The following is a 15179-nucleotide window of genomic DNA, read 5'->3' as shown; positions in this document are numbered from 1 at the left end:
ACTTTCGCTGCGATTAATTATATATTACTGTTTATTGCTTGGAAAAGTTTAGAACCGCTTACTGTATTTACTCGTAAGGCTAATAATTATTTATAAACATTTTTATGATTTCCTCAATTTTTTGAAAATAATTACAGGTATATATTAGCGTACATGAGATAATGAAGATTATAGTTGTAAAATGTACACTGAGGCTATTTATCAAAGATGATAATGGCTGTGTCAATACAGAGCAGCCATTCTGAGAATTCAAGTATAAAATTGTATTGGTTAAACTTTAAATTAAAAATGTAAACCACGGGTTTCGTGCTATTTAAAACAATGTATTTCTTGATTATATATTTTCTTATCATATATACAATAAAATAATGGCTATAATCTTAAATAACTTTATACACGAGATTACGATGTACTTTTCCGACCACGTTATCTTCTGTCTCTTTGTGGTTTTCGTTTGGAATCACTTGTCTCACCACGTCTTCTTTTGTTCAAAGGATTTCGTGGATCATAAATCTCAAACCAATCATCACTTTTTGTGTTGGCATCTTTAGCTAGAACTGGAGCTTTCTCTTCGCATTTGAATCTATTTCCCATCCAAGTATCATCTTTAAGATCATCATCGTCATCAATGGTTTCTTTGATATTCGATGCCGAATCATTATTGTCATTGTCATCCATACACTTTTCTCTAACGGAACTCATTTTGCTTTTAAATTTACTAAGAAATTGCATGGTAAAATTTTCCCGTGAAGAGCCTGAAAATAAAAATGTGTGTAAATGTTTAAGACATTATCCATTAATCAATTTCAAATTAGTTTTCTAAATGTTCAGATAACTTTTACCTTTCTTCGGCACCTTTAACGTTTCCTTTTTATATTCTTCTTGAGTTTCATAAAATTCTTTGACAAATTCTGAGGTTGATTCTTTCTTTTTCTGTTCTTCTTCTTTGATTTTATCATCTTCTGCTTTTTTGTTTCGATCGTTTCTCATTTCTCGCTTGAGATCACGTATTTCCTTTTTAATTTCTTCCCTGTAAATTAAAGATATTAAATAAGAAATTATTTAAAACACACGTTAGAACGAATTTTTTTGTCACATACGTTTTCCTTTTTCTTTCATCTATTCTGTCTTTTCCAACATAGTATTCCTCTTCTGACTCATCATTGACAGGATTCTTTTTTGAACTTTTTAATTTATTTCGCACTCTTTCTGTCATTTCTCTGAAAAACATTAAAATCCATTGAATACAAAGCAGGTTAATGCATTTAATTGTATAATTACATTTTTTCTTGTTCTTTTTGATATTTTTCTTCTACATTTTCTGAGTCATTATCATCGTCTGAGCTATTGTCTTTATCATCCTTCACTTTTTTAGGTGGTGGTTCCTCAGAGCTAATTACCGGTTCAGAACTTAGTTTTGGATCTGATAAATTATCATGAGCTGATTTACTTTTATTTCCAAATTTCTTAGTTATAACTGTTGTTTCTTCCTCATCATCTTCAGCCTCTTCCCCAAAAGATAGTAGTTTAAAATCTCTGTTAAATATTAATTGTTTGAACTATCATAAGAAATATGATATGAAAATAACAAATAAAAAATATGCCAAGTTTACGTACTTTACTCCTTTTTTATCTTTTTTACTTTTCTTCTTTTCGTTTTCCTCACTAACTTCTGATTTAGGAACTGTTCTTGGTACGATATCATCAAAGGGATTATTTAAAACTTCAGTTTTAAGTATTTTTTGAGCAAAAACAGGCCTATCATTTTCATCAACTAATGCATCTTCCAATTTGAGTATGTTATATATTGTATCTCCGGCTACTTTTCCAAATATTGTATGTTTATTTTGCAATTCAGGAGTAGCAGCAAGTGTGAAAAAAAATTGGGAACCGTTATCATTTTTTCCAGCATTGGCCATTGCCAGTAAACCCCTTCGACAGAATCGTAACCTTGTGTGGAATTCATCCTGAAAATATAATATTTATAACATTTCGTACCTTCAATATAATGTATTTGACTTAAAAATCTTTGTATACTTTGAATGGTTCTCCATATATACTCTCACCACCTTCTCCTGTGCCTGTAGGATCTCCACCTTGTATAATGAATCCTTTGACAACTCGATGAAATATTGTATTGTCATAATATCCTTCCAGACAGAGCTGAATAAAATTTCTGCAAGCTTTTGGAGCTTCTTTAGTCCATAATTCCAAGTCTATATCGCCAGCAGTTGTTTTCATCACAACCTATCAAATAAGGTAAGTTATTAAAATAATAAAATTTGAGTGAATTTATTATTTTATTAATGCCTTAAATTTGTTATTTACCTTCCCTGACGTGGGTGGTTCTTGAATGTAAATGTTGCTCATTGTACTTTGTTAGTAAACAGTACATATAACCTAAAATACGTAGACCCTCCTTTCGTAAATTTCTCTTCTTGCTTCTTCAAACATGCATTCGCATGTCGTACAACAAAAACGAATTTGCTCCGATATTTTTAATAAAAATCACTAGTTAAAAAATCTAGAATTTAAAATTTGTATGAAGTAGTAGTAAAAGTAATAGTAATATAAGATTTGATAAGTATATGTAGGTACAACGTATATGCAGTCTATTTTAGCCTCACACCGCTCACACATACAGAAGTCGCACCAGTCGAACGGTAGTGCTCACGCAAATGTATAAGTGGGTATATAGTAACGTATATAGTGTTTGCCTACAATGCCACTGGCTGCACAATTTAGGTGGGTAGGTGGGGTGGGGGGGGGGCGGCTTCATTCTTCATTCAATTTCCGGGTTTCCTTGGATACAGACAAAACTTTGTAGATTTCCGTACTTGCGATTTCCACCATCCGACGTTAAAAAAAAACTCGTGTTCAGTGTGTCAACGCAAAGATGTCCGAAAGACTAGAGTTTTATAAGCTTATTAACGATAAAACCAAAGTGCCTCGTCTGACACCAATACCAAAGCTTGAATTAACGAATAAAGAGCACAAAGTGAATAGCCCACTTCACAAATTTCGCGCTGGAGCGAAAAAGCTGGTCAAGTCGACTCGACAATCTGATTTACAAGCTTGTAGAGCGATCAAAATGTCGGATAAATGGAAACAAAGCATTAATCTTGTGACAAGAGCTTTTTACACCGAGCAACTTATCAAATTGGCGCAAACGATCGGTAAACAAAGTCTTCAGCCAGAATGGGAAATGAATATTCACAATTTGATTCCTGAAAAATCGAGAAACAACCATCGAAAATACTTGGAAGCTCTGATGAAAGAAGTAAAGCAAGATTATCAAGATACAATACAACAATTCAATATAAAAAGTATCGTTAACGCGAGGGAAGAAGATTCTGATGCGCAAATTGTAATAAATTATTCTTTGCCTACAGTGTGCAATGAACAGTTTCGACAAAAAAGTGAACAATTTGAAGAACATCGCACGCGCTTCGAAGAAAGTCTTTTTTTAAGTCATCGTTTGATCGGTGTTGTTTTTAATAAATATTACTTCAATGAAATTAATAGAATGCAAATGTTCAATGATGAGAGTTTGATCAACTTCAGTAGTTACAGAACAAGTGAACCACTTTTCATGGCCGAGTTGATTGCGAAAATAAAGTGTGACTTAAAACAAAGTTGCAACATACATCTGCAATGTTACAAAAAAATTATCGAGATTATAAGACGCTACGAGAACGAGCCGATCAAATTTATGAAAAATAAAAAGCGATTGAAAAGTGACCTTGAAATTATTCAAGAAATGAAGATTTTAGAAATTAACGGAAAACTGCCAAAAATATTGCACTGTGCTGAACACTTTATGATACGACAAATTTTAAAATTTATAAAAAATAGTATCAATAATCTTATTGAAATGGTCAAAGATTCGGGATCTTGTGCACAATTAAAAATGCATCTAATATGCAGAAATAATACTTTAGTGTTAGATCCGAGCGTCGATACAATATTTGCAAACTATCATGGAATAGTTGACGATATAATGAATGTAGTGCAAATCTTTGTGCAATTGGATAAGCCATCGGATGAAGAGAAAAGATATATTTCGAAATTTAAAGAAGGGAAAAGGCATTTTCAACGTCAAATATCACGAGTGAAAAAGTCCAATCCGTTCATGAAAATCGAGGTACCGGAGTGGTTTTCAGAAAAAGCTCATCTCGATTTACAAGAAGTGCTTGAAAGAAGTTTTAATCCGTTGCTAGAACATTATGCATTTGTTTGTGAACGCTTTAATGTATTGTGCTCCGTTGTTACAAAGAAACAAACGCAAAGATTAATTGGAAAGAAAAAGAATTTTGAAGTTTACTGCGCGGAAATCAATAAATTTAACGCTTATTTATCAGAAATAAATACCATGGTAGAAAAGGTATATTATAATTTTGGAGTGCTCAATCAAACTCCTGCCATCAATGATTTGAAGCGCTGTACTTCTGAAATTATAGATATGCTTGTTAACGAACTTGTAGATAATCATCAAGAACTGAACTTTTCTATATGTACAGCTTTTGAAAACCTTGAAAATCGAGCTCTTTCAATACCGGACGATACAAAATCATTATTTGAACTTACAGACTACGTTTCTTATGCCTCAAAAGTATTAGTCAAAAATTTAGAAAAGAAAATCCAAAAATCAGTATTAATGTTGACATCTTTGATTGACATTGCTCTACTTTCCGATGAGCATATAGAATTAAATAAATGTACAATCAATTGGTTGGAATTGATCAAGCCAGTTTTCAGTCAGCACAATATTTTTTGTGAAGCGAAAAAAGGAGAATTAGAAGATGAACTTCAGAGAAAGATAAATGTACTAAATGCTGATATTGATGCCATTTTTCCCGAATTGGTTATTATGAATGATATGGACGATACGAAAAGAGTATTCGAGTATCGGGAATTTCTTGCTGCCATATTAACCAAAATTTATCAAATAGACAATCAAATAGAATCTATAAACTGCGAAGAAAAATTGTTTAAATTTCCAGAGACAACGTTTCCCAAAGTCGATGAGATTAAAGAAGTGATGCATTCATTTTGCTCTTTGATTCACGTGATTTATCAGTGGCAAAAAGATTACGAAGTCTGGATGGATGGTCCGTTTGAATATCTAGATGCCAATCTTATAGAGATGAAAACGACAGATTATTTCACTAAAATTACAGAAATGCACAAAACATACAAAGTAAAAATAAAGTCAGATTTGACCTCAAATAAGCCTTTCAAATTTTTAGGTACCGTTGATGATCCAGATCCATTGCAACAACCAGCTCCTTTGAAACTTTGTTGGCAAGCATTGCGAGATTTAAATGAGTTCAAAAGGTATGTTTCTCTAACTATATGTATGTGTAATCCTGCTTTAGAAAAACGGCATTGGGATGAAATGTCTTCTATCGCTGGTATAAATTTATTACCCAATGCAGGAACTACTTTGAGGAAAATCATTGGTTTGGGTTTGTTGAACAACTTTGAAAAATATGAAGTCATAAGTATAGGAGCCAACAAAGAATTAGCATTACAAAAAAAGTTGAACGATATGATCGACGAATGGAAAAATATAAATCTTTCAATATCAAGAGACGATATGACAGAGAAAGCTATTTTTACCGATGAAAATGAAATAGATATTCTTCTCGAGGAACAATTTGTAAAAATTATAAAAATACGAGCATCGCATTTTGTTACACCTATCGAATCTAAAATTTTGGAGTTTCATAATAAACTTTGTTATGTTCGCGAAACAATTGAATGCTGGAATTGCATTCAAAAGCATTGTGAGAATATGAATTTGTATTTTTCTAATGAAACTGTGCAAATTCACTTGGAAAAAGAAGTGAATTTGTATACTTCGTTAGAACAAATTCTAAAATCAATCGAAGAATCACTTAATGCAAACCCAACTTTTAATTATATCACTAGAAATTCGAGTATTTTAGACAAGTTGAAAAAAGGTAAATACGCTTTAGAGTTTATGAGTTCAAAAATGCAAGATTATTTGAATAAGCTAAGACTTTCATTTCCTAGGCTATTTTTTTTATCGGATGATGAAGTTGTACAGCTGTTATTCGTGTGCCAAAATATTACTCATAGTAAATTACATTTGAAAAAGTGTTTTCCTAATATAGTACGGGTAAACATGGGCCAAGATTTGGACATTATTTCGATTGTAGGTGATAGTGGTGAAGAAGTGTTGCTAGAAAAAGCTATTTCGCTAAAGTCATCGTCAGAAAATATAACGGATTGGCTTGTAAATGTCAAAACTGAAGTCACGAACGTAATAAAAAGCAAATTAAATAGCTTGCTGCATAATTTTACAAATGAACTATCAATTCAATGGATAACACAAACTCCTGCCATGGTTATTTATTGTATTTGGCAAATTTATTGGACTACTCAAGTTCACCGATGTTTTAATGAAGCAAACATGGAAATTTTGAAAGCAAAATCAAAAATGTGTAAAAGTAATGCACAAGAACTTTTAAAATCTAATTTGAGTAAAAAAGATAGAGAAATTGTTACTTCGTTGATTATTCTTTTTATACATCAGGAGGAAGTTGCTAGTTTGCTAATTGATAAAAAAATTCACGATCAAAGTGATTTTGATTGGAAAGCTCAAGTACGTTATTACTATTGTAATATCAGTGACGAAGATGAATGCAATAATAGCGACGATGAAAATGTTGTAAAAGTTGAAATAATTAATAGTCGAATTAATTACGCTTATGAATATTATAGCAGTTGTCAACGTATATCAGTTAATACACCGCTTACTGCAAGATGTTACAGAAATTTAATGGAAGCTTATCACTATAACTATTTCGGCGCTATAGCAGGTTTTCCATGCGTTGGAAAAACTGAAACGATCATGAATCTGGCCAGAATTCTCGCAACACCTTTTTTCATGTTTAATGGTGAAGATCAATTAAATTATAACTATATATCTAATGTATTCAGAGGACTTGTTAGTTTTGAAGCCTGGGTGTTTGTAAAAAATTTTACAAAAATAGATGAAGAAATACTTTCTGTGATCGCTCAGTATATTTTTCGTATTTCTCAATTAAAAACCACAATGGCGGATACTATAAATATTGAAGGAACTCAACTAACATTCAATTTAAATTGCTACTTAACTTTCAGTATTAATCTTTCGTCATCAAGATTATCTCCCGTGCCTGATAATTTAAAAATCCACTTTAGAACAGTATCTTTCATGAATCCTGATCTCAAAAAAATTTGCCAAGTTGAATTATTTGCTGCAGGTTTTCAAGATGCAGAAAATTTAGCAGATTTATTGGTCCAAGTGTATACACTCTGCAGTGAACAGCTTTCTGTCGAAAAAAAATATAATTTCAAACTAAGTAACTTAAAATCGATCGTTAAAACGGCCGCCAAGTTAAAGTTTGTTTATCCAGAAGAAGAAGAAAAAATTATCATTTTAAGAGTGGTGGTTGATATAAACATTTCCCAATTTATTGGAGACGATATTATTATTTTTGAAAGTATTTTAGAACAATGTTTTCCAAGCGTCGTGCTACCACCTACAAATCACGATCATCTTTTAGAAGTAGTAAAAAACGTGTGTGCAGCACAGCAGTTAAGTGTGCATTCAGCATTAAAATTAAAAGTGATTCAACTGTATGAAATGATACATTTAAAACAAGCAATAATTCTTGTAGGAGAAACTTATAGTGGTAAATCGACTATTTTACATGTTTTAATGGAATCATTATTGTGCATGAATGAGCAAGACAATCAAAATAACAATAAAATAAACTATGAGGTAATTAATCCAGGTGCTTTAGACAACAATAGAATGTATGGATTTGTAGATGAACTCTCCGGTAAATGGAATGATGGAATATGTCCAGATATTCTTCGACGTTTTAAAGAAAGCGATGAGCAAAACTGGTTGATATTCGATAGTAATATGCATGTATCGTGGGTAGAAAAATTAGAAACCGTTTTGAATGAAAGTAGGACATTATATTTAACATCTAGTGAAAAAATAATTCTAAGCAGTAGAACAAAAATATTTTTTGAAACAGAAAATTTAGAAGACGTATCTCCTGTAACAGTATCGCGATGTGGAATAGTTTATATGAATCTACAAAAGTTGGGATGGAGACCATTTGTCCTGGCTGATTTAACAAATGTTGAATATTTTCAAGGCTACCATCAAATTATATACAAGTTGTTTGACTGGTCAATAGATCCATGCTTAGAATTTATGCAGAAAAATTGTTCAAGTTACTTACGCTTAACCGATATGCATCTTGTAATTTCTACATTATCCTTGTTTAAAATGTACATGAATTACGCTATTGACGAGCATATCGAAAAAAAAGAAAAAGATAACAAAGATCATATAGCTATCTGGTCTCAAGCAGCAATTATAATGGCTACACTCTGGACTTTAACGGGAAGTATGAACTACACTTCGAGAGACAAATTTGAAGAGTTTTACATGTCTCTATGGAGCAATTCAAATGAGAATTTTCCTCGTCCAAATGAAATCAAACAATTTGAAATTTCATTACCTAACGAAGGTAAGTTATATGATAATATATACATATTCAAAGGATCAGGCTACTGGAAACATTGTGGTGAAATGATGAAAACGGAAAAAATCAAAGAAGAGAATTTATATTTTCAAGAAGCTTACATTCCTACCACAGACAGTGTAAAGCTAACAGCATTATTGAATTTACATGTGAAGTATAGAAGACCATTCCTGCTGATTGGCAGCAATTGTTGTGGAAAAACAAGTTTTATAAAAGAATTCCTTGCTAATATTCCTAGATCTGAATATATCAGTAACTATTTTTACTTTAATTCTAATGCAACAACGAATAATTCACAAAAAAGGATACTTACAAAACTCAATAAAATAAAGCAGTACAATTATGGACCTTCAAAAAATAGACATTGCATTAATTTCATTGATGACTTGAATGTTATTTTGAGTAAAAGAGGTATGAATTCTACGTTGGAATTGATAAGACAGCACATAGATTATGGATTTTGGTACGATTTGAAGGGTGTAAATAAAATTAATATATTAGATACAATGTTTGCTGGAATATTTAGTACAGAACGAGACTTAACAGATGTTTGTTCAAGATTTTCAAGGCATTTTAATATTTTTGCCATGTATGATCAGTCAAAAGATAACGTGTTTAGAATATTCTCCAACACACTTTTAATTGACTTGAAAAAAAACTCTTTTACAGCAGATGTTCAAAGCAGTGTAAATAGCATAGTAAACGCTTCGGTTGAAATATACTTAGCAACTGTACAGAAACTAAAACCAACGCCGTTAAGAGCGCTTTATCATTTCAGTTTGCGAGACGTACGACGAATTATCAAAGGTTGCAGTCTTATTCAAAAAGAATCGGTAGAAACTAAAATAACTTTTATTCGTTTATGGGCACATGAAACTTATCGAGTATTAAGTGATAGAATTACAAACGATGAAGACAAACAGTGGTTCTTTGTAAAAATGCGTGAAGTGGTGAAATTATGCTTCAAAGACCCTTTTGAATCAGTATTTGATCATTTGCCAAAGTATGAAAATGAGTTAACAGTAGAAAGTTTTAATAACTTAGCATTTGGTAACTTGATGGACCAAGATAGTAGTAAAAGAAAATATGAAGAAATCAGTACAAATGAAAGTTTCAAGAATAAGCTTTTACAATACGTAAAGGAATACAATGAAACCAGTAAATACAAGATTGATATTGTTCTTACATGTCACGCACTGCAGAATTTGATTAAAATATGTAGAATTTTGGCTACACCAGAAGGAACGTTATTGATGATAAGTTCTAACGGATCTGGTAGAAGGTCGCTCACCCGCTTAGCTGCTTTCATCGAGCAACAAAAATTATGTAACCCGATTATAAATGACTACGCGGCATGGAAAAATGACCTCAAGTCTATAATGATTAATTGTGGAACGAAAAAAAAAGACGTTACATTTTTCATGACTGATCGACAGCTGAAGCCAGAGGTTATGCAAGATGTCAAGAATTTCCTGTCCCACAATGAAATACCAGGATTATTCGATAATGAAGAGCAAAGAATGATCATTAAACAAGTCAGACTTGATGCACAGAGAGGTAACAGAAATTTAGAAATGAATATGACAAGTGTGCTCGCTTATTTTTTGAGTCAATGTAGACAAAGACTACATTTTGTTTTAAATATAAGTCCTTTTACGAATACGCTTCAGAAATATCTGCATCGATATCCATTCTTATTAGAGCAATGTACCATCAATTGGTTTGATTATTGGCCAGAAAAAGCATTGGAACAAGTTGCATCTCACTACTTGAAAGACGTCAACATCTTAGATTCTATAAAATGTCAAATAATTCTTGCCAGCAAACATTTTTATAATTACGTTAAAGAAATGAGTTTGCAACATTATATAGAAACAGGAAAGATGTTTTATGTAATGCCATCTTCGTTTGTTCGAACAGCCAAGTTATACGCAAGTATTATTTCCAAAAAGCAAGAAGAAATAAAATCAACTAAAAAGCGATATATAGCTGGCTTAGAAAAATTAAAATTGACAGCTGACGAAGTTGCCCAAATGAAGAATACTTTAACAAAACTGAGACCACAACTTGAAGCATCTGCTCGACAAACCGAAGCTACTATGAAAGAAATTGAAAATGAAAACATAAGCGTAGAAAAAGCTACTGTTCTTGTTAAACGAGACGAAGAAATAGCAAATAAGAAAGCTGAAATTGCCGGTATTTTGAAAGCTGAGTGTGAAGCTGAGCTCGCCGTTGCTATTCCAATTTTAGAAGACGCTCTTGCCGCTTTGAATACTCTGAAACCAACTGATATCACGCTCGTTAAAGCTATGAAAAATCCACCAGACACGGTAAAATTAGTTATGGCTGCTGTCTGTGTAATGTTAAGTGTACCTTCTGAGCGAGTTGTAGATCCAATAACCGGTCGAAAAAGTATGGATTTCTGGGGCCCAAGTAAACGAGTTTTAGGCGACATGAATTTCTTGCAAAATCTAAAAGATTACGATAAAGACAATATATCGCCGACAATTATTGTGACTATCAAAAAAACATACATGACTGACAAGAACTTTATGCCACAAATTGTTGCAAAAGCTTCCAGCGCAGCGGAAGGACTTTGTAAATGGGTCAGAGCTATGGTTTCCTATGATGAAGTAGCAAAAGTAGTGGCTCCTAAGAAAGAAAAATTAGCAGCAGCTCAGAAAGAATGCGATGAAACCGAAGCGTTTTTGAATACAAAGCGCAAAACTTTGGCTGATTTGAATGCCAAATTGGCTGCATTGAGGGGTACATTGGAGGCGACACTTTTGAAGAAATTGGAACTGGAACGAGAAGTTGAGAACTGTACTATAAAACTAAGGAAAGCTGAAAGTCTTATCGCTAGTTTAGGCGGTGAAAAAACACGCTGGTTTGATGCAGCAGACAAACTAGGAAATCAATACAACAATTTACCTGGTGATGTACTTTTATCTAGTGCCACTGTGACATATTTATCATCATTGAGTCTTATTCATCGCCAAAGGAATATTTCCAAGTGGAAAGGTTATATGATAGATTTCGACGTTTCATGTTCCAAAGATTTCGATTTTATACAATTTATGGGAGTTGAGATGACGATTAACACATGGCATCTTTGCGGTCTATCTAATAATAAATTTTCATTGCAAAATGCAATAATAATGGATACTTCTCCTCTGTGGTGTTTATTTATCGACCCACAAACTCAAGCATTTGAATGGATTAAGAATATGGAAAAACCAAATAATTTACATGTTCTAGCGATTACTGATTCAAATTACATTAGTACAATCCGCAATTGCATGGAGATAGGTGAACCCGTTTTACTAAAAAATTTGGACAAGCAATTAGATATTTCTCTTGATCCAATTTTGAATCAGGATATTTATCAATTATCTGAATCTTGGTACATCAATCTCGGACAAGATACCATTACGTATAATCCAAATTTTCGATTATATCTAACAACAAGACATCATAAACATTGTTATTCGGCAGATGTGTTTAACAAAGTGACAGTTATAGACTTTTTACTGCCTAGTGATGCGCTAAGAGATCGACTGTTAGATATTGTTATTTTTAGAGAAAGGCCCGAACTTCAAGAGAAATTTGAAAAAGTTTTAATGGAAAATATTAATATTAAGCGAATTCTGAAACAGCAAGAGGATAATATTCTACATACGCTTTCTGCATCGACAACCAATATTCTAGAAGACGAAGGGGCAATAAAAACATTGGATAATTCGAAAAAACTTGCCATTGACCTGATGAAGCGGCACACGGCCGCAAAGAAAACGAAAGAAGACATTGATCAATTTCGCGAGACGTATAGCCCGTTTACAAAATATTGCGCTGATCTCTACAGTACACTAAATTTATTACCGAATTTGAATCATATGTATCGATTCTCGTTGTCATGGTTTACGCAATTGTACATCAAATCAATCGAAACGTCTCACAGGAGTGTGGTTCATAAAAAAAGAATAGACTATTTAAAAATGTCTTCTATTCAAAATCTTTATCAAAGCATTCAAAATGCTCTTTTTGAAAAACACAAGCTCATTTATTCATTTATTTTGAGTGCAAAAACCCTTTTGGATACAGAGAAAATAACCGAACAGGAATTCAACATTTTTATGAGTATAGGCGAGAAAAGCTCAACCGAATTCGAAGTTGAAGCTAATCCAGCTTCTCCGTGGCTACCAGAAGAATCGTGGAGAGAAATTTGTAAAATCAGTTTAATTAGCAACTCAAATTCACTAACAGCATTTCACGGTCTGACACATAATTTTGCATCCAGTAATACGAAATGGAAAAGAAACTACACTTCTAGGAAAACTGATTGTTCGTTGCCAGCACCCTGGGATAATAAGCTGACGTCATTTCAAAAATTAATATTAATTCGAATTTTGTGGCCAGATAAAATCATATCCAAAGTAACCGAGTTTGTAGAGTCTGTAATGGGAAGCAATAATAATATCGCAGTCTGCAATATTACTCGACCATATCAAGAATCTACCTGCCTCGTACCTTTGATATTTATCTTACCTAGTTATTCTTCACCTTTTGCTATCGTTAACAGGTTCGCTAAAATTTCAGGATACTCGACAAAACTACATTCACTTTCATTAGGTCCATTACAAGGACAGAAAGCGGAATTACTTATTGAAATCGCTCGAAAAAATGGCGAATGGGTGTTTTTGCACAATTGCCACTTGGCACTATCATGGATGGCGAAACTTGAAAAGATATGCGAGAATTTTGATATAACAAACACATCGTTAGGCTTTCGACTATGGATGACAACGCAGTCGAGTGACGACTTCCCGATAGGCCTTTTACAGAACAGTATTAAAATTGCGTTCGATTCACCACAAGATATTAAGCAAACTTTGACGTGGACATACAAATCTGAACCAGTAAAAGACAAAGAATTTTTCGAAGGGTGTCCTGGAAAAGATAAAGCATTTTCACGACTTTTGTACAGCTTTTGCCTCTTTCACACTGTAATCAGAGAGAGAAAGAATTTCGGAATCCAAAGTTGGAACGATCATTATGATTTCGATGAATCGGATTTACACATGTCAATTATTCAATTGCAAAATTGGGTTAACCAATGTGAAAAAGTTCCTTATAAAGCTTTAACTTATGTTTTAAGTGAATGCAATTACGGAGCTAAAATAATTAATGTTCAGGATAAGATTTTCTTGGATAGCTTAGTCACAGAATATTGTAATAGCAAAGTAGTGTATGATTTGAACTATGATTTTGATACTATGCATGCATATAAATTACCCAAGAGAATTGAATATAAAGACTATATTATGCAAATAAAAAATATTCCTAATGACATATTACCATTTTTCCGTGATCAAAATTTAGTGTTAATTAAAAATAGTCATAGAGTTGAGAATTTTCTGAATTCACTGTCATGTTTAAATGAAACAGCTGTGATTCATAATATTGAAATTGAAAGCAATCAAGTGCAGTCAATAATTTTTCAAATGATAGAAAAACTACCTAGTGAATTTAATGTAGAGGAAGTACAACATAAGTATAAAATAACAAAATTAGAGCCATTAAATTATGTACTTTTAGAGGAAATTAATTATTATAATAAGTATTTAAGTACAATAAAAAACTCATTAGTGAAACTGAAGCGAGCTTATGATGGATATACACCTTGGACATTAGAATTGGAAAACCTAGCGCAAGAGATTTTTCAGCAACAGGTACCCAGCTCATGGAGATTTGATTTAACTTTTTGCATTACAAAATTACCGAAATTTATATTGAATTTGTTGGAGCGTATTAAATTTATAAGCAGTTGGATTATTAACGGCCATCCGCAGTATTATTGGTTCGGGGGACTGATATCTTGCAAAAGATTACTTTCTACTTTGAAAATGACTTTTGCAAGGAAAAAACAAGTTCCTATGAATCAAGTGGCTTTTGAATTTAGCGTATTAGACAAAAAAAGCCCCAATGACAGCCTCGACGTACCTGATAATTGTATATATGTGTACGGTCTGTATTTGGTAGGAGCAAAATGGAACGACGAAACTAAATCTCTCAGTAGTTCTGATACAAACAATTTTTATAATGAAATGCCTGTTGTATCTTTTGCATTAACACTGAAAAATGTGACAACTAGTTCGTTATCTTCCAACTCTGCAATTTATTATAAATGTCCTCTATATGTTACGTCAACTTTACACAATAATTCATGTAACTCCGAAACTTTACAAGATAATTATATCCTATCAGTAGATTTAAGAACGGATATCAATCCAAGAATATGGATTAAACGTGGTACAGCATTATATTGTCAAGTAGAATAAGTAGAATTATGAGACAGTTAAACATAACAAGTTGTATGTATTGTAGAACTTAAATAAAAATGTGTTACATAGTACAGTTAAATATATTTTTTTGCCAAATCTGTTTATATCCATCCATATAAAATTATAATTGTAATTACTACTTCGACCCTTCTAATTTTTTTAAATTGTAATTTTCCAACATTCCAGTTATTTCAAAATTACTTATTTTTTATTATTTTTTTAATGCTGAGGCATGACACGAAAATGATTGATTACAACTAAT

The 15179-nt window shown here is 32.4% G+C and overlaps 2 protein-coding genes across 3 annotated transcripts; one reads left to right on the top strand and one right to left on the bottom strand.

Annotated features, from left to right (window-relative positions):
* Positions 1–257: 257 nt before the first annotated feature.
* LOC131663543 (spliceosome-associated protein CWC27 homolog) lies at positions 258–2615 on the bottom strand. 2 transcript variants are annotated; one of them, XM_058934009.1, is made up of 8 exons: positions 2599–2615; positions 2329–2524; positions 2038–2247; positions 1618–1967; positions 1282–1536; positions 1101–1220; positions 843–1030; positions 258–755 (listed from the first exon to the last, which is right to left on the bottom strand). In XM_058934009.1, the coding sequence occupies exons 2-8, from the start codon at positions 2368–2370 to the stop codon at positions 427–429; spliced, it is 1494 nt and encodes a 497-aa protein (XP_058789992.1). In that variant the 5' UTR covers positions 2371–2524; positions 2599–2615; the 3' UTR covers positions 258–426. The 2 variants fall into 2 exon arrangements, with proteins under 2 accessions (XP_058789992.1, XP_058789990.1); XM_058934007.1 differs by having other exon boundaries at positions 2329–2613.
* A 281-nt stretch (positions 2616–2896) lies between these two features.
* On the top strand, positions 2897–14914 carry LOC131663580 (dynein axonemal heavy chain 7-like). The gene is made up of 2 exons (XM_058934052.1): positions 2897–4031; positions 4098–14914. Exons 1-2 carry the CDS (start codon positions 2897–2899, stop codon positions 14912–14914), a joined length of 11952 nt encoding a protein of 3983 aa, XP_058790035.1.
* Positions 14915–15179: the final 265 nt, after the last annotated feature.

The sequence above is a fragment of the Phymastichus coffea genome, unplaced genomic scaffold (genome assembly GCF_024137745.1).
Source record: "Phymastichus coffea isolate CEN01 unplaced genomic scaffold, Cenicafe_Pcof_1.1 PCOF00036, whole genome shotgun sequence".
Classification (NCBI taxonomy): Eukaryota; Metazoa; Arthropoda; class Insecta; order Hymenoptera; family Eulophidae; genus Phymastichus; species Phymastichus coffea.
The sequence above is the reverse complement of the archived record's forward strand: the minus strand, read 5'-3'. Positions and strand labels throughout refer to the sequence as shown.

Coding starts and splice junctions, on each gene's coding strand:
- LOC131663543 (XM_058934009.1), bottom strand. CDS start 2,370: ATGAGCAACATTTACATTCAAGAACCACCCACGTCAGGGAAG. Junction 1,968..2,037: donor TATATGGAGAACCATTCAAA/GTATACAAAGAT, acceptor TTATATTTTCAG/GATGAATTCCACACAAGGTT. Junction 1,537..1,617: donor AAAGATAAAAAAGGAGTAAA/GTACGTAAACTT, acceptor AATATTTAACAG/AGATTTTAAACTACTATCTT.
- LOC131663580 (XM_058934052.1), top strand. CDS start 2,897: ATGTCCGAAAGACTAGAGTTTTATAAGCTTATTAACGATAAAACCAAA. Junction 4,032..4,097: donor GCAAATCTTTGTGCAATTGG/ATAAGCCATCGG, acceptor GGCATTTTCAAC/GTCAAATATCACGAGTGAAA.